The 23,916-nt window shown below is 34.8% G+C and overlaps 1 protein-coding gene across 1 annotated transcript; it reads right to left on the bottom strand.

Annotated features, from left to right (window-relative positions):
- Nucleotides 1–11,170: 11,170 nt before the first annotated feature.
- Nucleotides 11,171–16,716, bottom strand: LOC132544837 (uncharacterized). Its single transcript, XM_060208486.1, has 3 exons — nucleotides 16,589–16,716; nucleotides 15,771–15,938; nucleotides 11,171–11,354 (listed from the first exon to the last, which is right to left on the bottom strand). The coding sequence occupies exons 1-3, from the start codon at nucleotides 16,714–16,716 to the stop codon at nucleotides 11,171–11,173; spliced, it is 480 nt and encodes a 159-aa protein (XP_060064469.1).
- Nucleotides 16,717–23,916: the final 7,200 nt, after the last annotated feature.

Genomic DNA, 23,916 nt, shown 5'->3' on the forward strand with positions numbered 1-23,916 from the left:
CGCAAAGAAAAAGAGATCCTTCGCGTCAAGTACACAAACAACATCACTTACCCAGAAGCAAGAGAGATTGTTGAAATACCTGTGTCGGGTCCATCCTATGCAAGTCATGCAAAGGTTGGTATTACGACCGTGGAGACCCGTGATGCTGCTACACAGACTGATATGGCGTGCGACAATCTTTCTGGCCTTCGTCCTGCTACATCAAAGCCTTCTTCAACACAGTCATCATGACCCGCTGGAATCAAATGTCTGCATCAACTTGATGGTGTCTGAAGTTATCTGCTAGGAGAAATGGTCCTTCACCAGGGAGTGACCTCTTTAAATCTTTGTAACGTGCATCGACATATTCATATATTGTTTGCACTAAGTCTGCAAACTTCAACTGCCGCCAGTTTGCCTTCACCTTCAGAACATGGTTGATGGATTCACAGTTATGGTTGGCCCACGTGTTATCCATGTCACTAACCTACTGAGGAATGCAAACATTATCATGTAAGTAGACGGGTTTTGAAATACTGTACAAACAAGGGTGCTTCTTCCATCCAGTGGTTGATGGCAGTCTTGGTCCTGTAGGTAAGGACATCGTGGTCTTCAGAGGCAGTGATTCCATTTTCATAAAATATGGTGCAACGAATTTCCTTTCGTACTGATGCTGCAGATGTTACGTTCTTAATGAGGTAGTCCCTGACGCTGTTCTTCAGGTGTCTTACACAGACAACACTGTATGACAAAGGGAAACTCCTCTGTATTGCTTTTCTCATTGATGTCTCGTCATCAGTCCCAAAATAGTATGAGATATTTCCTCATATGTAAATTGAGAAGACAGGTAGGAAAAGAAAGAGGAATAGGTTTGAAAGTCAGAGCTACCGTGAAGAAAGATTTGATGTTCATCTGTTCCGTCCTTAGTAACTGTTGTGTGTTTGTATACGTTAGCAGCGACAAACAGATCTCCAAGGTTGAAGGTTTTATCAAAACCTAGGACTCCACCATTCCGATTGGCACATAAACGTTTGATGTCCAGGATCTGGTGTTCTGTGAAGCAAATGATGGAGGGAATTTTGTTCTTGGTGTGGATAACACTCTGTACAATCTCATGGTCTTGTACCATTGACAAAACCTGAATAATGCTGTCAACAAAGTTACCTGAACATATGTTGTCTCCAGTTTTCTTTTTAAGGACTTTCTTTCTGATGTTCCTCACTTGTTCAATGGAACGAGGATGTAAGAGTAGGTCACCAGCTGTATGCGAAATTTTGTCATATATCTTGTGTGGTCCAGTGTGTTGTACCATTTCCTCCATTGTGATCATGACCTCTGGCTTGGTCCTCCGGTATGGCATGTTGGTGTGTTTCACATTGTCAAGCCTTGTCCGTCCTGGAAAGGTTCCAACATACCCTACTAATGCCTAATCCAGCTTCTGTGAAGGCATTGGTGGAAGATTCTCATCCAAGTGATTCTTCTCTTATAGGCTCTGGAGTCATTCAGGGTCGAATAATGACGTTGAAGGATTAGCAGGTTGCTTTGGTCAGGCTGTGGAACAAGGGGATCAAAAACCCTCTTCCTGTTTACCTGCCTCTCCTTACAAACAAGTTCATTCCTGATTGTAACATTCACCAACTTCGCGTCTTCAAACAGAAAGTAAGTACATGTATGTGTATGTGCGTGCATAAGTATGTGTGTTTGCATGTATGTATATGAGGGTGTATGCATGCATGTTTATATCTATATTTTCATGCAAATATGTATCTTTGCCTGTGTGAGTGTGTAAGGATGTGTCTGTTAAGAGAACAGCGACATCTTTTGCAATCTTCACGGTTACCAGCTGTTATTTTTTCATGCAGTCTTGGGTCGTCATCATCATCATCATCTTCAAGTGATGGTGGTGATTGCCGTCGCAGTGGTACAAAATGATTTGGATGGAACTTAGTTCCGCGACGAAGGGCGCTTATATGTGTCCACATCACAACAGCGTCCCTGGATGGCAGTGGTCACGAGCAATGTCCAATTACACTTCTTGTGAAGGCTCTGGAACAGCTGTTCAGTGTATCTGTCGGTGGATAGTCAGATGACCGTTAAAGCCCATTGGCCTCTTGTCAAATATTGTTTTATTACATTAGGAGCACAATTTCCCAAATGTTGATATTATTCTTTGAAAGCTTGTCATATCTGTGTATTCATTTTTTTTGTGTGATCCATGAACTATTATATTGCAGATTTCTAACAGTGATTGTCGCTTTTTTTGGCGTGGTGGTATGCGGGCAGATCGTGTGCCTATGAGAATGATAAAACTTATATACCTATGAGATGTTAAATGACAGAAGAAAGACAATTCGGACGTTTTTCCGTAACTTTTTTTTTAATGTAAAAAGCAACAGTACTAAGTCTATAATAAACTGTTACAGTTTAATGAGAATATTTAAATAGAAAATCAATTTGTGTTTTACTACAATTGGTATAAGAAGAGATTGGCAGTTGTTAATGATATAATAAATATTAATAATTTCTTTAATTCTCAAGAATCTCTATATATTGTGCTAGAACAAATATTCATTGATAAGTCATCCTTTCATCCGATGAAATTTACAAAAGATTATAGATAATATAGTATTTTATTACAAGTTACTGCAATTGTTAGGAAGGACTGTGATGATTGTTTTACATTTAATGAAATCATCACATGGTTCTAATAAAGGATTAGTTATGTTTTGCTTTCCTTAAAATTGATTATAAAATTGATTTATTTCTTTTTGAACTTCTTAATCATAATGTTAATACCTTCACAATATCTATATATAATATTTAAATATTTAGGCAATTAGTTAAGCATAGTGAAGATTAAAAAAAATGAAAACAAAAAACCTTATGCTTACATCTACTGTTGTTCCAGTTTATTAGCAAGTGCCCATATATATAGATTATTATTGTAGCTCTAAAAAACCATTGAAATATCTTTGCAGTTGACAGTAATCACCATGCATTTCCTTCTTTTTACAAAACATCACAGTACTCTTACAGAAAATTTAGATCAAGTATAGTACACTAACATTTAAATATATTTTCCTTTGTTTCTCAGTTTGTTAAATTCATACTCAGTTGTGATTTGTATTGATATGTATCGATGTTGAGAGAAAATGTGTAATTATAATGAATTGTGTTTGATTGAACTGATATCGTATTAATACTGTCGTAATTGTGTGTTGCAAATATTATATAAATACAATTTCTATGAAAATCAACTAGCAATTAATAACTAACCAAAACATTTGTCATGTCAAATATAGTGAGTATGATATTTATAAGTAATCATTTTCTCGCAAAATATTTATGCTGCTTTTGTAATGATTGCATTTACTGGTGTGATAATGTTTATTAAGTATTAAAAGTCTCTGTAAATATGAGTTTGATCTAGTACTTAGTGACAACCAAATGTGTTTTGTAAACATTTTCTTTTACATGTATTGTCAATATGAAATAAAAAGAAAATATTAACAGAAATTTAAAAAAAGATATTTTTTCTCGCTCAGTCTTTCACCAGTCATTTCCAGCATAATTGCCATTTGAATAATAAATTTTGTCAGTATTATGACATTGCTAATGAGATAATCAATTTAAGTAACACAAAAAATAGTTTAATAGTTTTGGTTAAGAATATTAAAAAAAAATAAATTAAAATCCTGTTAATATCAGCTGGTGTAGATTTACTGATGTGAAAATAGTTTGACAATAATACAAATGGGCCACATAATTTCCTGGTCCTGTTTAATGAACTTTTTCACACTTGAAAAATGATACCAACTTAATGTAACCTACAGTGTACATGTATTGAGAATAATAAATGAATATTTTACATACCTGTTCAAAGCATACATGAAGTCAAAACTTTCTTCTCCGCACAAAAGCACAATTTCTACACAAAAAGTTCGAACTGGTATCTGCAGACCATTTCATCAGAATATCATCTGTTATAAGCAGTATGTACCCAAGAAGTACAAATAGAACACTAAATGTATTGGGATTCACATGGTCTCCGATATATGGCACAAGGGCATTCTGCTTGGTCCATAGTGAAGTGTTGTCTACTCAGAGTTTCAACTTCATATGATAATGACTGACTTGTTCAGTTTTTTTCAGACTTAAAGTTACATACAGGTGTTAATGACATTGAAAATACCAACTGGCACTAAGGAATCAGTAAAATTTGGGTAACTTATGACATTTGTTGAAATAGTAATGGCATCTTTGGTTGATAAATTGTTTTCATATTGTTGTGAATGAAATTTGATGCAAGCCATATTATTATTTGTGATTGGAACCTTGTTGCTCTGGTGGCTTCTTAGTGCCAATAGTGTGATGAAGTTGGTACATATTGTTGTCAAAACAACCAGAAGGATGGGTGGTTGTGACATGTCAAAACCTTATCACATCAAGTGTGGATTGCAGGTTGACACCTTTTATTAGTACGTACATGTAGCTGTTAAATTTATTAACATGGTTTATACACTACACATAATTAAAAAAAATACAGCATTATCATTTGTGAGACAATACCCGGCAACGGGAGGTGTCACCGAGATGGAAAACCTGTCGGCCAACCAACCAAGCAATGTAACGATTCAGCACTCTTGTATTATTTCTACTTGTTTGAAGGCGTAATACCCTCCACAAGAACAACCATGTATGAGAGGAAACAAATAAAAACAATTATAAGCTATTCTACCCTTACAACACAAATAGAAAAGTAAGTTGATAAATAAATCAACTATGATTTGTCTTCTACAGCAAACAAGTACTTATGGGAGTGTTGAATACAGATTTCTGTCGTATGATTTGCTAATGTAGTCATCTCATAAGAAAAAAAGGAAAGCAACCGTTTGTAATTTATCCATTTAACAATTAACAGTATATATAGTATCACATCAATGAGAGCAATATTAAGAACAAGATCTTAGAGACGTTTCAAAAGCCAAATAACCAAAATTTCCTGTACCAAACTTTTTTACATTTAAATAATCACATCATTATTTGATAATTAACAGAGTGTTATCTCCAGTATGCTAACAGATTAGGAAACAGCAAAATATAAATATACAACTGTATAGATATAGCCAAAAGGATACTAAACAAATGTTTTGATGTAAGATATTTTCTCATTTTCTCTTTCAAAGCTACAAAGGAATGTCAATTTTTATAACTTGGAAGTATACTCCATCTAAATATACTACAATATTTTGAAAAAACGTCCGACACTACCAATACTACACATCCCTTTTTATCAATTACAGTAATCTTGAAGTTTTTAATGAAGGTATAACTAATATTCTAAATGATTACTTTGTTTCCATCTCTACTATTGACGACACTGATATTGACATACCAGAAGTAGAGTTAAGGACGGACGCTTCTTTAACAGACGTACCTTTTTTCAATTAAACGATATTTCTGACATTCTTAAATCATTACATACTAATGAAGCGGTAAGCAGTGATACAATTAGTCACATTATGTTAAAAAATACCACAGAATCTATAGCTTATTTATTGTCTATAATATTTAGAGTTTCATTGGAAATTGGTATCTTCCGTCACAATAGAACTTCGCCGTTATTTTAAATGTAGTAGTTTAATCACTTGTTCCTTCACTACCCAACCCAAGCATTACTTTTATTAATAAGTTAAATGCTATTCTAGACAAAGTGAAAAAAATCTTTTAACTAAATGTTATTTTGAAAGTGGTCTGAAAATGGTGAATATCAAGTCTTTATAATAAATGCTCTAAAATTGGGATGGTTAAAGACAGTTTTGAACAGCACATGTTATAAAAAATGGCAATTTATACTTATGAATATTATTAAAGTTGATTTTATCAATTGTGGAAATGATTTTCTACGTAGGTTTCAAAAGGCATGCAAAAATATGTTTATGTGTGATGTTTGTAAAGCTTAGGAAAGAGTATTGAATAAAGTTATATTAAAGGGCAGACAACTCTCTATTATGAATATCCACTTATGGCACAACCCACATATAAGTATTGGTGGAAACTTGTATTTTTTACAAAAACTGGTATACTTAGTATGTTAGCGTGGAAAATGATTCCGGTGAAAAATACAAATCCTGCTGCATTCTATTGTTACCTTGAATTCACACAGAAATATAGTATGTATATAAACTTTCTTCAATTTCAAGGTCCGGTCAACTCTGTTAAATCAACTATTAATACACTAAGTATTTAGGATATAAAACACCTACTTCCCTTCCTTCCTTTAAACTAGACCATTTTTCAATAGGACTCAAGAAACAAAATATTTGTAGAAAATCTAATTTCAAAAATGATGGCAAATCAGTTTTACATTTTTAACTCCAAAAGGGCAACTATTTTTTCTTTACCGTTTCATGTAACAAATATTTCTAAACTTTACTGCTTTCAGTATAGAAATTTACGTAATATTTTGCTCACAAAATTACCACGATTTAAGGCAACCATAGTTGTAAGTCAACTTTGTGTTTTTTGTAAATCAGAGACAGAAACCATAACTCATATATTTTCAGAATGTCAAAATATTTGAGATTTACTGCAGAACTTGGAAATCCTCTTAGAAGCACTTCGGATTCCTTTCAATAGAAATAAAGAATCACAAATATTCGGTTTCTGGCAAATTAGAAACAAGTTTAGTAAAATTGATAATGAAACAACCATCATCATTAAACATTACATTTATTAATCTAGATGTCTTGGCATCACTTTAAACATTCTCTGTTCATGAACAGATCATCACAGTGTCAAATACATAACAACGGCTAAGAGTGATGTCTTCTTGAAAGTTTCAAGAGAGAGTGTGGAAATGGAAAAACATTTTTGTCCTGCTAAAGTATAAAATAAATGATCCATACCTCGAGCTCTGTTTGCTCTAAATGTCAAGAAAAGAAAGCTCAAAAGTTTTTTTAAAAATGTACAGTGGAAGTTATACTACTGTTGTCCGGTTAGGAGAGACTGATTTCACCATTTTAATCTTTTAACCCATTTAAGATTTTTAGCATTTATCTTTTACCTTTTGGTTTGTTTAATATTATTACTTTTTGGATCGCTGTGTGTTTTACCGTTTGATTGTCCTAATGACCTTTTATGTGTTGACGGGCCGTTAAGAATGTAATAATAATAATAATTCACGAAATTTCGAAAATTGTTTATATGATGTGATATGAAATATCGTATTTAAAATGTCGTTTTTTTCTTTTCAGTATGTATTTTGTCAAACTTTATGAGGAAAGGGCTTGATATAAGTTGGAGAACGTGCGCCTAATGCTTCGTTTTCGAAACTATTACGTTTTCGCACTAAATTTGAGAGGGGTTTCCCGAACCAAAGAAGTGGTAAATCTGGACACTGGAAATCGACTGCGAATATCGAGCATAGAAATGTTAATGTATCAAACAACTAGAATCAATATCATAATTAATAGTTTTTCCATATTGTCACATCAAACCCAGGATATATATATTACGTTAAAAAAACAACACACACAGCTAAATCAAGGCAAAATATATTAAATATATTAAATTTAATCTGTTAGAATTAAATAGTAAATCAAAGTAAGTAAAATACACTGGTTAAAACAGACACAATACCATTCAAAGATTGTACATGGACAGACAAGTGAATAGTGTACCCTTCAATACTCAGTCTGTAGTGATTGTAACTTGTCAGAAAGTCAATACTTATTGAGATCGTATGTACATGGGTTCAAAATGTGTTTAAGAAATCAAACGAAAATAAAATGATTGTGAATGCAAGTAAGACCAAATGCATGTTAATTACTTCAAAACAAAAAATATCACGAAATGATTATTCTTTAAACTTATATATGGAGGATGTTCTTTTAGAACAGGTTTGCCAAGAAAAACTTTTGGGTGTAAATATAGACGAGTGTTTGTCCTTCCATGGGCATATTTCATCCATTGTTGCCAAAATTAGACAGCGCTTAGGATTGCTGCGTATAATTCGTTAATATCTCCCAATTAGTGGGAGACTAAAGTTTTATAACTCATGCGTATTTCCAAATTTCATTTATTGTATCACAGTTTGGTCAGGGTGCACAGCTAAGTTGATCAATCAGTTATCAATGGCTCAAAAGCAAGCGGCCAGAACTATTCTGGAGGCTCCATATGACACCACTTCTAAGGATATGTTTTTAACTTTAAATTGGATGCCTATTGAGACATATCTAAAATTCAGAACGTTATGTATGATTTTTAAATGTCTACATGGAGCTATACCAAATTACCTATCAGAGAATTTTTGTTTAGTAAGAAATGTCCATTCCAGAAATACTAGGTTCTCAGATGCAAATAACATTAATATTCCGAAACACAGAACAACATTATATTCCAAACAGTTTTTTATCGCCGGCATCCAACTTTGGAATGGTCTTTCCGATGAGTTGAAGACCGTAAATACATTTCACAGTTTTAAGCAAAAGCTTGTCAAATATCTTCATAGCTTTTAAACAACTCAGTCTCTTAATTAAGTTACATTTTTTAGTTTATGCTATATTAGCATATATTAGGTCAATTTTTATTGTTTTGCTATGTTAGCATGTATGTATATTAGGCAATAGCCATTTAACTTGACAAAATAATTTTACATGAAATTTATGCATTCTGTGATAATTTTTAACTAACAAATGCTGTGATATTAATTTGTAATCTTATAATTATCTTATAGTGCTGTATTACTATTTTTATCTTATTATCTGTGCTGTCTTAAGCTAATTTTTGTAACTAATTTTTGTATTTTACTAACAAGAGGACCATGTGGTAGATTAGTCTTTGGCTAAACATATTTTATCCTCAATAAAGAATGTTTATTATTATCATTATTATTATAAACTTCGTCGATTCTCTTGTAAAATACATTTTCTTGTTGACGGCTAATTTCCGGAACGGATACGGAAGTAATGGATAGTAATGTATTTATCTTTTTGGTGAAGTTATCAATAACCATCTCTGCTTAAGGTAATGGACGCAAATAAAGCATAGGCATCCTTCTCGAGAATAATGAAGAGCAAGTCCTATAACAAAGAGAATGAAAGCAATGAACTTCATAATTATTTAAAGCCAATTTTCTTATCATAATCCATACTTTAAAAACACTCAACGGCAAGACATTATATAATCTCTCAACTTAAGAAAAGATTATCAAATAGAGCGACGACGATCATACAAAAAAACGATCAAGTTTACAACACCTATTAATATATATTTTAAATTATATGTAGTTGCGTCAAAGAACATATTCAGCTGTATGATATAATTGTTTCATACGTATAGGCCTCGTCGGTGATGCTTTTGGCCTAACGTCTGACACTTCGAAGGCAAATGCAAAAAAGTATCTTAATATTACTTTAGCTTAACATGACGACATGATACACAACTAACTTTTATATCGATGTACTTTAAAATCATTAATTTTCGTGGGAGATTTATTTTCATTTATTTCATAAGTACTCTTTATCCTCAAATTAATATACCCATGAACTCATAAAGTAAATATAAATAGATTTATTGAGCTATATTTATTCACAAAATCAGGTGTCCAAGAAATGGGTTTTTTAAACATCGAAAATTGAGCCCAACGCAAATTCATGATTTTCAGTAGTTTACTTGAATACAGAAATATCAGGTTGGTCATCATTGCTAAAACAGGTGACTATTTTTATAAGAGTTCTAAAAAATTTCCAGTCAACCATTACAATCAGAGCCTAATACAGTCATTTAGAATCCTAAACGTCACAGTTGGTCATGACATTAAACAATAACAAATGTAATATATTTCCACCGGTTATCGATTGACCATACTCAAATCAAAGTTTGTCCTGAATATCAGTATGATACATGAACATATAGTTATATCGCTATATCTGTGCGAGACTAAATTACATGAAATTATAATGAAATGACAAACAAGGGTAATACTCTAGTCCCCGACAGGGAAATGATGAAGGCATAAACAACGAGGAATCAAGTTTCAATTTATTTACTCAAGTTATACATGTCCATGTGGAGAACGTTTTCAAAAAAAAATACATACATAATGGTATATAAAGGTGTATAAACTCGTATCCTAGATATACATAATTTATTTCTAAGAAAATAATAATGTTAATTTAAATAGGGAATTTGATTTATAATAGAATTTCTTTCCTGACTGTAAATGAAGTATTTTAGTTTAGTATAAAATGCCGCGGAAGTTTTAAACGGAAATGCTGCTTCAAGGATCTTTAACTCCAACATCTGAAAAATTCATTTATACAATTAAGTCCTAAACGCTTGATGGCAGCCTGATTACCTGAATGAACCGTACTTCAGTCTGGTAGAAATATAGATATATATCTATGTATATACATATCAGAAAATCTCACCTTTTTACATCTATTCAAAAAGATGGCATACACATCTTACTTTTAAAAGTTTGCAGTTTTCTGTGTTTATCGTTGCGTGGATAGCCAGGGTCTCTTTAACGTTCTCTTGTGGCAGCTGCTGGCTATATCACTGAACAAAATACGAAATGCCCCGCGTATGTCATCCAGAACATTTAGAATTTTAACCAATGACACAACCACGCCAGCACTGACCAGTCAGTTTCTCAACTACCTTAGAAACACGACCACGCCAGCACTGACCAGTCAGTTTCGCAGCTACCTTAGAAACACGACCACGCCAGCACTGACCAGTCAGTTTCGCAGCTACCTTAGAAACACGACCACGCCAGCACTGACCAGTCACTTTCTCAGTTACCTTAGAAACACGACCACGCCAGCACTGACCAGTCACTTTCTCAGCTACCTCAGAAACACAACCACGCCAGCACTGACCAGTCACTTTCTCAGCTACCTTAGAAACACAACCACGCCAGCACTGACCAGTCACTTTCTCAGCTACCTTAGAAACACGACCACGCCAGCACTGACCAGTCACTTTCTCAGCTACCTTAGAAACACAACCACGCCAGCACTGACCAGTCACTTTCACAGCTACCTTAGAAACACATGCCGCAAGCGATTCCAAAAAGTTAAAAAGTTATATATGGAATATAATTTCATGATCTCAACACAAATCTCATAATTCTCGACCTACTAGTCGAGAAGCAACAAACGTATTGCACGAAGAGTAAGAAGCATTATGAACGATTATGTAGGACTTCCCACCAGTTGGAATTGATTTCCGATTTATCTTGACATCGCCATTTCCAGCAGGTGTAGCCACAACAGCAGTCGTGGCTGTCAGCACAAACATCCCCTTCATGGAGCGGACCACAGTGTTTTGTCTTCTTCACCAGCGACACAATCAGTTTCTTCACCATACTATGAAAAAGTGTATTAAATTGAAATAGAAACGTTTCATAGAATAACAAGGTATTGAATGGATCAGATTATTATCAATGGAGGTCACTACTTTTCCTTCTATTCCCCGAACAAAATCCATTATGAGTAATTTGATCTTATGAAATATTTTACGAAAACATAAACTATCAACAAATTTAAACAAGATACGAAATGTTAAATATCTTTAACACAAGTGATTTTTACATTCAGTCAAAGTGTTAAATCTTAAAATTTTGCGAAATCTCATTTAAATAATATCTAAATGAATGGATATCGTATGGCAAAAACTAAAGTATTTTTTTATAATAAATGACGAAACATCACAAACCCATTGACAAAAACGGCGAAAGATTTTCTGTGTTATTCACATCATTATTTCTTCCTTAGAAACGCATTATTTACAAGCGTATAGCCGACGTCAACTACTGCGCCATATTTTTATATTCCTGTGTTTCGTTAGTATAGCGGGAATTATTTGTCTTTAGCGACATCGCATGCATATCGCTTCGCACGTTCCGCGTGCGCGAGAACGCGGGTATGCGGGTACGAACCCGGGTACGTGTTCTGTATGGTCACATTCTAGCTGGCATCTCAGCAGGGCGAACACAGTAATTTTTTTTTTTTTTACAAATTTATTATCGTTAGTTCAAGTCAGTTGTTAAAAAAATAGTCTGTTCCCTGACAGATTTTTAGGCTATACGTACTCAGTACGCATAGCTTATTGCGACGGCCTTCCAGACAAAATTTACCGATCCTGGCTTTCTCATTGGCTGAAATATCGAAAAGAATTAGAGCCCTCTAGTGGCAATTTTCTGCGTAAATAATGCCGCGAATTTTCAAATCGCTATTTTAAAAGCATCCAAAGTTAGAGAATTTTTATTAATATCAATACGATTACTATATATTTCAGAAGAGAAGCACAGTGTGGATGAACTATTGATAAATTTTGAACAATATATTTTACGGAATTCTCGACATGACGTAAGCGTACAGAACACTGTACGTGCGAGTTGGCGCCATGATAAGAAGCTAGTCTGATGGCTTGGGTTGAATTATCAACTAACAGCACTGATAAACAAACAAAACTTACAAACAGAACATCAATTTTGCTTTAATCCTTGTCGTTGTGGCAAGATCGTCTTAATATATAACATCACTTTACCTCATTAGACGTCACAAAATTGGACTGTTCGTCCTACGCGCACACCCGCCGATATGACATTTTTTTCAGGATTTTCACACCCACCGCCATGACACTTTTTCAAGTTTTTGAAAATAAAAAGTTTGTGTTTCATAGGCAAGGTACATTTGGTGCTCATGATTTATGAATGATATATTTTTAATACTGTACTGATCAAGATGTTGACTTTGTTATAACTTATATTTTTTGTCTTTTAGTTTTATTTGATGAAGGTTGATTGTGCTGATTTCTCAAGGTTTGTTAATGTCTATCAAAGTTCCTTGAAATGAAAATATTCCTTCAAACAAAGCGCGCATATAAAACCCCAAAATATTCATGTTTATAATTATCAATTAACTAAAACGAAATATTTCCATAACATGTTTATTCATTTAGCGTGTCGTGGTGACATTATCTAATGCATTGGAGATCGGAAAAAGTAGTAGCTATAGTGAAAATATTGTAAATTTTGTATATATCTGGAAGTCTGGTTTAATCTCATAGAACTATGCCTTTATAGGCATAATTACTGGAAGGAAAGTCTAACCATGATACTTCAAGGAAGATAGGCATGTAAATACATTTAATGTAATTACTTACACTTTTATCTATCTGAAATGCTGTGTATACTTTATCTACTTTCCTCAACTACAAATATAACTATAATAAGTAAGGACTATAACTCTGCAATTCATTCAAAATAAAGAAGTAGGTATAAAGTCCTTTCGATTTGTCTAGATCCTCATATTGATAGGATAGTAATTGCAACATCTTAACTTCATCATAGAGCTATTTATCATTTGGCTTGTTGGCGATAAATATATGGCTCTGTGTATTTTGTTAATTTTTTTTACCTATTTTGATTTATTCACATTATTATCGTCAAATTTGAAATAAGAATTAAAGAAGATATAAAATCGCTTAAAGTTAAGACAAATAGCTCCTGGTTCTCTTATTTTAGTAATTTTTGCATTCCAAAGTGTAGGAGTATGGGGAAAGTAATATAGCGTAGCGGTTATTTGTGAACATTTTTCAATACGTTTAGCCTCTCAGTACTTTCATTTCTTTTGTAGACATAGCTATATTTGTTAGTGGTAATAAAGAAAGTAATTTCGGGGTATCTCCGAAATAACGCAGGTCCAGCGTTACCCTTAGGCCCACCTGTCTGGATGTAATTGTTTTCCTACCTTTGGATACAGATTTCCGGGGGCTATCTCCGGTTTTTTCTGGGCGCCAGGTGCGAGCTGATGATGGGGATTAGCGTTTAAGTTTTACAAACTACATGTACATTTACAGATACCTATATACCATGGAGCGAGATGTAACAGATTGTATAGTACAATGTATTATGGTAGCATTAAACTCCTTCTAGAACTCTGGCACGCTGGTACGCCAAATTTATTTGCTCGTTGTGTTGTTTTTTCGGAAGTGGTGGAGCGAAAACAAATTTACATATGTGTCCAGTCATAAATTCACTTCACAACAATGTGTATACAAGACGCCCTTTGTCGGACAGCACGTTTGAGGACATTTTTTATTCTGCCCCGGGGACCAAAATACCTGTATAATACAGGTAATATCCCCAATCAGTAGGTGTCAATGACCGTGTTATCATAGCCAACGGTCCATGAAAAAATTTGATACTACGAAAAAAGTTTGATTTACTCATAAAACTGTATGTAAGTAGTGCTATATACAGGAATAAAATTCGGAAAAATTGACACATTGAGAAATTCGGATCATCAAAGTTTGATTAATAGAAGTAAGATTGTAGATGATTTTGAATACTTGGTATCACTGCGATATAAGACATAATTTACTAGTAGATAAAGTATGAAATAATGAAATAGGCACTGTAAAAGTGCTACTGGATGGTAACCAACACTATATAATGATAATTTGCTGTAACATTTCACAACAAACTTCAATACTGACAGCTTAATGTCTCATTTAATCACTTGGTAATGTTCAAGAGGGCTAGCTATGGTAGATCCTTTATGTGGACTGGATTGCTGACCGTAGTGTAACTTTTTGCTCCATTCCTCGTTTTTGTATTAATATGCATCATATATTTCCATGTTTAGTAGTATGTCCCACGTTTCAAAAGGAAATCATATGAACAGGAAATCAAATGCTCCCCCACCCCCACTTTTTTCATTATGGGTTTAAAATTATAATGTATGTTTACCAAGTTTTTTAAAAAAATTGTTAGTCTTTGAGTCAATTTGTATTACCAAATGAGTGTTTGAAGGGACATTCAGCAGGCAAGGATAACTTGATGTGCCGGAATATCTCAGCCCATGCAACACAAAGTTCTTAATTGACACCTGTCTAAAGCTGAACACAGATGCAGTTTCTTGGTTTTCTCTGTCATTTTCAACCACTTTGAATTTCCACACACAATACATAAAGATTAATGGATATTTCTACACGTATTTTCGCGAATATATTCGATAATTATTGTCTAAAACACTTCATAAAAATCCTAGAATGATCTATAGTAGTAAACAGAATATGAAATAGACCAGATTTATTGGTGAGGATTTTCAATGTGCTACAGTGTCACAATGTAAACCTAATAAATTCCGGGTTATGAGACTAGGGACCGGTACATAATATACGGTTTGATCAGAATACACTCTACTTCAAGAGAAGTGATTCCGAATATAATTCTTTATTTCAAAAATTGAGGACACTCACTTCATGTGTTCCAACTACTTTTCTGTAAAATGTTCATTTCACTCTTTTGTTACAAAGACAATGAAACGTTATGTTGCTATTAATTCAGTGACACTTCGATATCGATCATAAATTATTTTATAGATTAAAATTATTGATAATCAAAACATTGAAAAATGCAAGAAACAGTTACTTGGACAATTCATGGAAAACATGTTACTTTAGCATTAAAGAAATATTTGTTCCGATTAATGGTAAATCGGTACAAGTTAGCAGGCAAACTATCATAAAGTACTTTTTCGACTTGTCTACAATCCTGTTCCGACTCACAGGACCATAAATAGGAACAAATATATCTAATGCTAAATCAATGTGATATCTGTATTGACACATATGTCATTCCCGTGTTAAACAACTATTGAAGGTAATGTAATTTTTTTTCATTTTAACATCAAAATATTGTAAATTTTACATAAACATTCTTAACCATTTTACCTACAAATGCGAATAAAAGATGCTTTCTTTGGTTGACTTACTCTTTTGTCTCATCAGTCATTACAGAGCCTTGTTTTTCAGTGTCACCTCTTGATTGATCGATTTTTGTGTTCACCATATTCCGATCTGTAACATCTTTGCCGTTATCTCCTACCAGAATCCGGGCCAAATGATCTAACTGATCAGCTAGTGTGTCGTCTGCTTCCAACCTGAAAATCAGAGACTGCACAAATTGTATATCGATATTTGGCCCTGCTGCTAGTGGGGCTTTATAATATTATATTTGACCACTTTAAACCACGCCACCAATGTAGAGAGATTTTATGTTTTGTATTGTTTGTCGTTTATCAAACAAAATACACACAGCTTTGTCCTAGTCTTATCGATTTTTAGTTTGGAATAGTTGACATTTCAGTATTTTCGTATGTTTTATAATTAATAACAGCTGATGGCGGGTGTCATCGAGGAAGCAGAAGACGCGTACACTTTCGGAACACCTGGTCCTATTTTCCTTTTTCTTTTCAGGAGTCTCCGAGTAAATCTTACTTTTGTTTATGTTTTATTCTAATTTTATGGAATTAGAGATTGAATTATGCGTATATTGCCATATTGGTATTATCTTGATGGTCCATGAAAAGTGCTTTATGAGGAGACCAGATATCCAGGCAGGGTAAGCATTCGTCTTTACTTATGGCATCCGTGATGTAAATCTTGGTTACCTAAAGTAAATAATCTCACGTTCTCAAGTCATGCTTATATAAACAAAACCGCCATGCATATTTAAGAACAGAAAATAAAAATTATGAAAATGACCATAAATCTATATGATGGTTATCAGCCTGCGTAACTGAACACATACTCCCTGTTTGCATGCTGCTCCTCTAAGCGTTCCACATCTCTATCTAATGCACTGAGGATCCTTTTAAGGACATTGGTATGTATATTCTCGTCATCTGCTTTCGTCCATCCTTCCAACGAAATGAACATATCATTAGCAAATACCGTAAAATCATATAATTTCGCGGAGCTCAAGTTTTGTTGTTTTCTAAAATCATACATTTGCACAAACACTTGATCTCGTTGATAAATCTTGATCACTACATCCACTAGTATCATAATCCATGTCAAATTTTATCTATTTGTCATGTCGATTACAAATAAAGTCGTGAAGTATCCACAAATTAAACAAAAATAAAATTATTTAAAGTACTGTTCTGCAAACAAAGCAAAAAACAAGAAAACAACACACAAAAAAAACCTCATACGTTTCGTTAAACTAAAATGATTTCATAGTTAATGTAAGATGCATTAGAAAGGAAACTACATCATACAGTCGTTTCGTAGTGCTAAGACTCCTCAGTGGTGCTAAGGGCATAATTTTTCAAGCTAAGGTGAGGAAATAAAAAAGAAATCAAAAGAAAGTTTGAAACCTAATTGGGAGATTTACTAGCCCATGATTCAATTAATTTCGTAATTTCCATACATCTAATAATTTAAGGACAAAACCAAGTATATGTGTATATTCTGAATAAAAAACAATGATCTGAAATTTAAACATTGCAAATAGTGTTACCAAACTTTGCCAAAGAAAGGGTTTTAGTACTAAGCGAGATCATATTTTTTAGTTAGCAAGAATGACTTGTACCGATAAATTACACGCATGCTAATGTTTAAAAGTTTTAACCAGAAGTAGCTCTCACGTTATATTTACTAACCTGTCAAACAGAGCACTGTTATCAATAAATTAACCGTGCATATATACATATCAGTATGTTATTATATCACAATTTCCCGAAAAGATCAGTCACTGCATACTTCCAGTGAAATATTTCAGACTGTGTAGCTGGAAGTAGATTTGTAAGATATATACCACATTTTGATTGCTTTAGGTAACGGAATATATTTCACAAAATGAAGATAAAGGAAGGGCAGATATTTACTAATAATACATATATATATAGGTCTTTGGGGGACGCTAAAAAAAGGAGACTTGTGTAAACACAAGCAGCAATGTTATTAACAATTATGCTAATGAGTATTTCTGCATCTTGTCAAGTATATTTATATGCCCATTAGCACGGCGCGATTCTTCTTATCAGATGCACCTGTTTATTTTCAGTGCTGCTTTTTAATTTTGTCTTACAGTTCCATGTATAATTTAAAACCAGTGGAGAATGAGAAAATTAGATACGGATTGGTGCACTTGATTTCTCGTCAACAGTCGAAAAAATCCCTAGACACATGAAACATAAAACACATATTATGTTAATTTATATCGCTTTACTTTATTTGATTACAGCCTCCTGGTGTATGGAATTATTGAATAAACTAAACTCAAGTGAATAGCATATTTCAAACGAAATTACAATTAGATACAATAGAGATCAATAATGAATAGTGCACCATTCCACAGCTGTTTCCTCTACACAGGACCTGTCAGTGATGTTAATGTATCCATCCTACAGCTGTTTCCTCTACACGGGTCTTGTCAGTGATGTTAATGTATCCATCCTACAGCTGTTTCCTCTACACAGGTCTTGTCAGTGATGTTAATGTATCCATCCTACAGCTGTTTCCTCTACACAGGACCTGTCAGTGATGTTAATGTATCCATCCTACAGCTGTTTCCTCTACACAGGTCTTGTCAGTGATGTTAATGCATCCATCCTACAGCTGTTTCCTCTACACAGGACCTGTCAGTGATGTTAATGTATCCATCCTACAGCTGTTTCCTCTACACAGGACCTGTCAGTGATGTTAATGTATCCATCCTACAGCTGTTTCCTCTACACAGGACCTGTCAGTGATGTTAATGTATCCATCCTACAGCTGTTTCCTCTACACAGGACCTGTCAGTGATGTTAATGTATCCATCCTACAGCTGTTTCCTCTACACAGGACCTGTCAGTGATGTTAATGTATCCATCCTACAGCTGTTTCCTCTAAACAGGACCTGTCAGTGATGTTAATGTATCCATCCTACAGCTGTTTCCTCTACACAGGACCTGTCAGTGATGTTAATGTATCCATCCTACAGCTGTTTCCTCTACACAGGTCTTGTCAGTGATGTTAATGTATCCATCCTACAGCTGTTTCCTCTACACAGGACCTGTCAGTGATGTTAATGTATCCATCCTACAGCTGTTTCCTCTACACAGGACCTGTCAGTGATGTTAATGTATCCATCCTACAGCTGTTTCCTCTACACAGGACCTGTCAGTGATGTTAATGTATCCATCCTACAGCTGTTTCCTCTACACAGGACCTGTCAGTGATGTTAATGTATCCATCCTACAGCTGTTTCCTCTACACAGGACCTGTCAGTGATGTTAATGTATCCATCCTATAGCTGTTTCCTCTACACAGGACCTGTCAGTGATGTTAATGTATCCATCCTACAGCTGTTTCCTCTACACAGAACCTGTCAGTGATGTTAATGTATCCATCCTACAGCTGTTTCCTCTACACAGGTCCTGTCAGTGATGTTAATGTATCCATCCTACAGCTGTTTCCTCTACACAGGACCTGTCAGTGATGTTAAGGTATCCATCCTACAGCTGTTTCCTCTACACAGGACCTGTCAGTGATGTTAAAGTATCCATCCTACAGCTGTTTCCTCTACACAGGACCTGTCAGTGATGTTAATGTATCCATCCTACAGCTGTTTCCTCTACACAGGTCCTGTAAGTGATGTTAATGGATCCATCATGCAGCTGTTTCCTCTACACAGGACCTGTCAGTGATGTTAATGTATCCATCCTACAGCTGTTTCCTCTACACAGGACCTGTCAGTGATGTTAAGGTATCCATCCTACAGCTGTTTCCTCTACACAGGACCTGTCAGTGATGTTAATGTATCCATCCTACAGCTGTTTCCTCTACACAGGACCTGTCAGTGATGTTAATGTATCCATCCTACAGCTGTTTCCTCTACACAGGTCTTGTCAGTGATGTTAAGGATCCATCATGCAGCTGTTTCCTCTACACAGGACCTGTCAGTGATGTTAATGTATCCATCCTACAGCTGTTTCCTCTACACAGGACCTGTCAGTGATGTTAATGTATCCATCCTACAGCTGTTTCCTCTACACAGGTCTTGTCAGTGATGTTAATGTATCCATCCTATAGCTGTTTCCTCTACACAGGACCTGTCAGTGATGTTAAGGATCCATCTTACAGCTGTTTCCTCTACACAGGACCTGTCAGTGAAGTTAATGTATCCATCCTACAGCTGTTTCCTCTACACAGGTCTTGTCAGTGATGTTAATGTATCCATCCTACAGCTGTTTCCTCTACACAGGTCTTGTCAGTGATGTTAATGTATCCATCCTACAGCTGTTTCCTCTACACAGGTCTTGTCAGTGATGTTAAGGATCTATCATGCAGCTGTTTCCTCTACACAGAACCTGTCAGTAATGTTAATGGATAAATCATGCAGCTGTTTCCTCTACATAGGTCATGTCAGTGATTTTAATGGATCCATCATGCAGCTGTTTCCTCTACACAGGTCCAGTCAGTGATGCTAATGGATCCATCATGCAGTTGTTTCCTCTACACAGGTCCAGTCAGTGAGGATAATATTTCCATCCTGCAGCTGTTTCCTCTACATAGGTCATGTCAGTGATTTTAATGGATCCATCATGCAGCTGTTTCCTCTACACAGGTCCAGTCAGTGAGGATAATATTTCCATCCTGCAGCTGTTTCCTCTACACAGGACCTGTCAGTGATGCTAATGGATCCATCATGCAGCTGTTTCCTCTACACAGGACCTGTCAGTGATGCTAATGGATCTATCATGCAGTTGTTACCTCTACACAGGACCTGTCAGTGATGTTAATGACATACTAAAAAAGTATATTTTTAAAATAATAAGCAATAGCGGAAAACAACAAACTGTCAAATTCTAAGTCGGTGGTTGCACTGGTCCCTAATTCAGTTAATTTGATAGTTTTCATCTATGTGATCATTTTAGTAGAAATCCAAGTTCAAGCTTATGTTCTTTCGAGGCACTATTCGTACAAATTAAAATGTGATTTGCAGGTTACGGCAAAGCTTCGAGACTAAAAGTCCATCAGCAGTGAGTGTCTACTATCTGTACTGTTAAAGACTGAACAGGAGACACCCAAGTGAACCACAAATTTAGAATTAGAAACAGTAGAGCCAAAAACTTGAAATACACCTTACAACTGTAACATTCTTGTAGGACACCACATTGGTGCTAAGGGCCTAAATTGTAAAACCTAGGAGAGAAAATATACAGATCACCATTTAAGTCGCCTCCTGCGTCACGCAATGGGATCAACATGTACATCTTCTAACACCCTACGTGCAGAGTGGCAATTCATTGCATACTACTGTATAGATAGGGAATTGATTTTGTTAAATTTGTTTTCAATTTTTCAATATAACGCGAAATTTAATACTCAATAACTGAATGAAATAACAAGAAATTGTTCTCCTGTTAACTGTCTGAATACACAATCTAACGTTATAAATTTAGACATCTACTCTTGGTGCGTTCAAGACAATGGCTATGAAAGTAATTAACTAATATATATATATATATATACCTTGATCATGTAGTGATCACGTTCCGACACGAAGAAGATAAATATTACATTAATTTATAACGCCTTATAAAACAGGTGTTCATAGCAACAACGTCATGACAGACCTCTGTCTACTCATTCTTCATCATTTGCATTGTTATTGTGATACACATCACTTTGATAATTTTCCTATGTTTGTATTATGCATTCGCCTTTTAAAATTCTCATCCGTCGACCGCACCTCTCACGACAACAATTTCATCTTTCTTATATGTTTGTATCCTCTGTCATTGTCTATACTAATTTAGCTATCAGTTCTTAACTGTTCAACTCTCGACATCAATATCATCTTATATGTTAGCAGCCGGTGTCATTATATACTAATTTAGCTATCAGTTCTTAACTGTTCAACTCTCGACATTAATATCATCTTATATGTTAGTAGCCGGTGTCATTGTCTATACTAATCGATGTATATATCATCGACCGTTTAACTTTCGTCTCCAATATCACCTTTCTTATAAAAATAGTGACAGCTATATATGTTATGGTGTCCTAGGAGATACAAGAAGAATAAAATCGCCATCGTCTTTATTAATACATCGCATACTAGCACCAATAACTAATCGATATATTATTTTGTATGTATTACGACATTTATCACAATTTCTTGTTTGATTTGTCAAACCCTAATTAATTTTAATGAGTTAGTCACAACATTTTTTCCTATAAAAGATAAACAAACAATTAATGTGGAATCCTAATGTCTAGCGCGCGAGTGTTTTTTCGGATATCGCAAAAAAAAAAGATGAATTATTAATTTTAACACAGTTCATGCTTTACAGGCAGAACAAAAATGAATACTTTGATGTAATATCCGCAGGGACACATAATTGACGATCTTAATATTGTTTCACACCAGCAGCTATAGTAATTTATCTTATGAAATGACGTTAAAACGGAATTTATCTCTGTTCATCTCAGCTCATTAGCGAACTTAAGTCAGCTCACACCGTAATTCTGGACTATTTTTCGAAAGGTACGTGGAGGGCGACGGCAATGTTTTCACATTTCACAGGATATTTCTAATCGATTCGTCTGGATCATTCAACGAAGTCTTTCCTGGATGAAAAAAATCGTTTCCGCAATCGATCACCGACCATTACGGAATTATTAACACGTTAAAATATTCACATTCTTTACGGGACTATAAGTGTCGAGAAGTAATTTCCAGCAGTAATGACCTATTCCATAAAAATATCATTGTCGATTTTATAGCAGGAAACATTCACAGGGAATACATTTAAAGAGCTGTGATGCCTGATACATCAGCACTGACTGTCTTGTTGGAAATATCAGCGACGGTATTACTTCATTTTGGTTCCAGCAACGCTTTTATCAGCATTCGAAATAAGACATTTGTACATTTCCCAGAACATAGTGACGTTATCTATCTCACTGGTTTAATCGGTGGTGTTGCAACAACCAGTCTGACCAAATGTGCAATACAGTGCGAGAAATCCAACTGTCTCTCGTTCTCACATAGCACCAAAACAGGAGTATGCCGATTACATGATTTTAAATATCCACCTTGCTACCCAAACCCTGCAACGGTTAATAAAACGTCAACGCCCACGCCCTTTTATAGAGTTGACGACGGAGGTAAGCATTCTTTACCCTTAGAAACTAGACAAGACGCTAATGTAATAGATATTTTTCAATTTTGTACTTCAAGTTTCAAGTTTGAAGTTTTCACGTCACGTTTCAACTCATCATTCATCTTGGGAGAAGCAAAGGTAAGAGTTAGATACAGCAGAGCAAAACATTGAATTACACTGTGTCATATATCTAGAACTCAGTGATATTAAGGACTTAATATTTGATACCTAAACGTATATCTAATTAGCACACGGGTGAAGGCGGGTTATTTTAACACCGATTGCAGAGCAACATGTTATCAGATACCGATTTTTAAAAACCTCGGGGGCAGGGGGGTTAAGGCAGCGAAGGAGTAGAAAGGCAGATATGGAGTCCCTTGATCTGTGATTAATGCTGTCAAGTCACCAGTCGATTTGCTGTTCTCATGAGCACGTCAATATTAATCATGGATTTGATACCTTAAAAAGCTATGTTACATACCAGTATAAACATATAAACAAAAGATATACACGTTAGACTTCAGAAAAGTACAAAGAGAATAATACCAGGTGTTCTAGAATAGTAAGTCTAGAATAGTAAGTCTCTTGCTCATCGATGAAAACTGACATGCAAAATCTTGGGCAATGAAGTAAGTAATGTTTTTGTCCTCAAGTAAGATCAAGGTAACCAACAGGCAAACTAATGAACATCAAACACGCCAATCTCCCTAGGTAATTCAAAATTAAAACTAAAACACAAAATATCGTATCAAGTGCGTTCTAATTTGTTACAAGACCAGTTGTAACAAATTCAAGCGCAATATCTGATCATATCCGAATTTATTTAAAAGCTAGTTGTACCAAGGACAGGCAATATCCTGTCAAGTACGCCCCACCCTGTTGTAAAACTAACTTAACAAATTGGTAGGAAATATCAACAAATTAACACTTTGTATAACATTGGCATGCATTACGTCATAATATGTTACAAAAGTTGTTG

This window comes from Ylistrum balloti, unplaced genomic scaffold (genome assembly GCF_031769215.1).
Source record: "Ylistrum balloti isolate Yb309-2 unplaced genomic scaffold, AGI_CSIRO_Ybal_v1 Utg369810, whole genome shotgun sequence".
Classification (NCBI taxonomy): domain Eukaryota; kingdom Metazoa; phylum Mollusca; class Bivalvia; order Pectinida; family Pectinidae; genus Ylistrum; species Ylistrum balloti.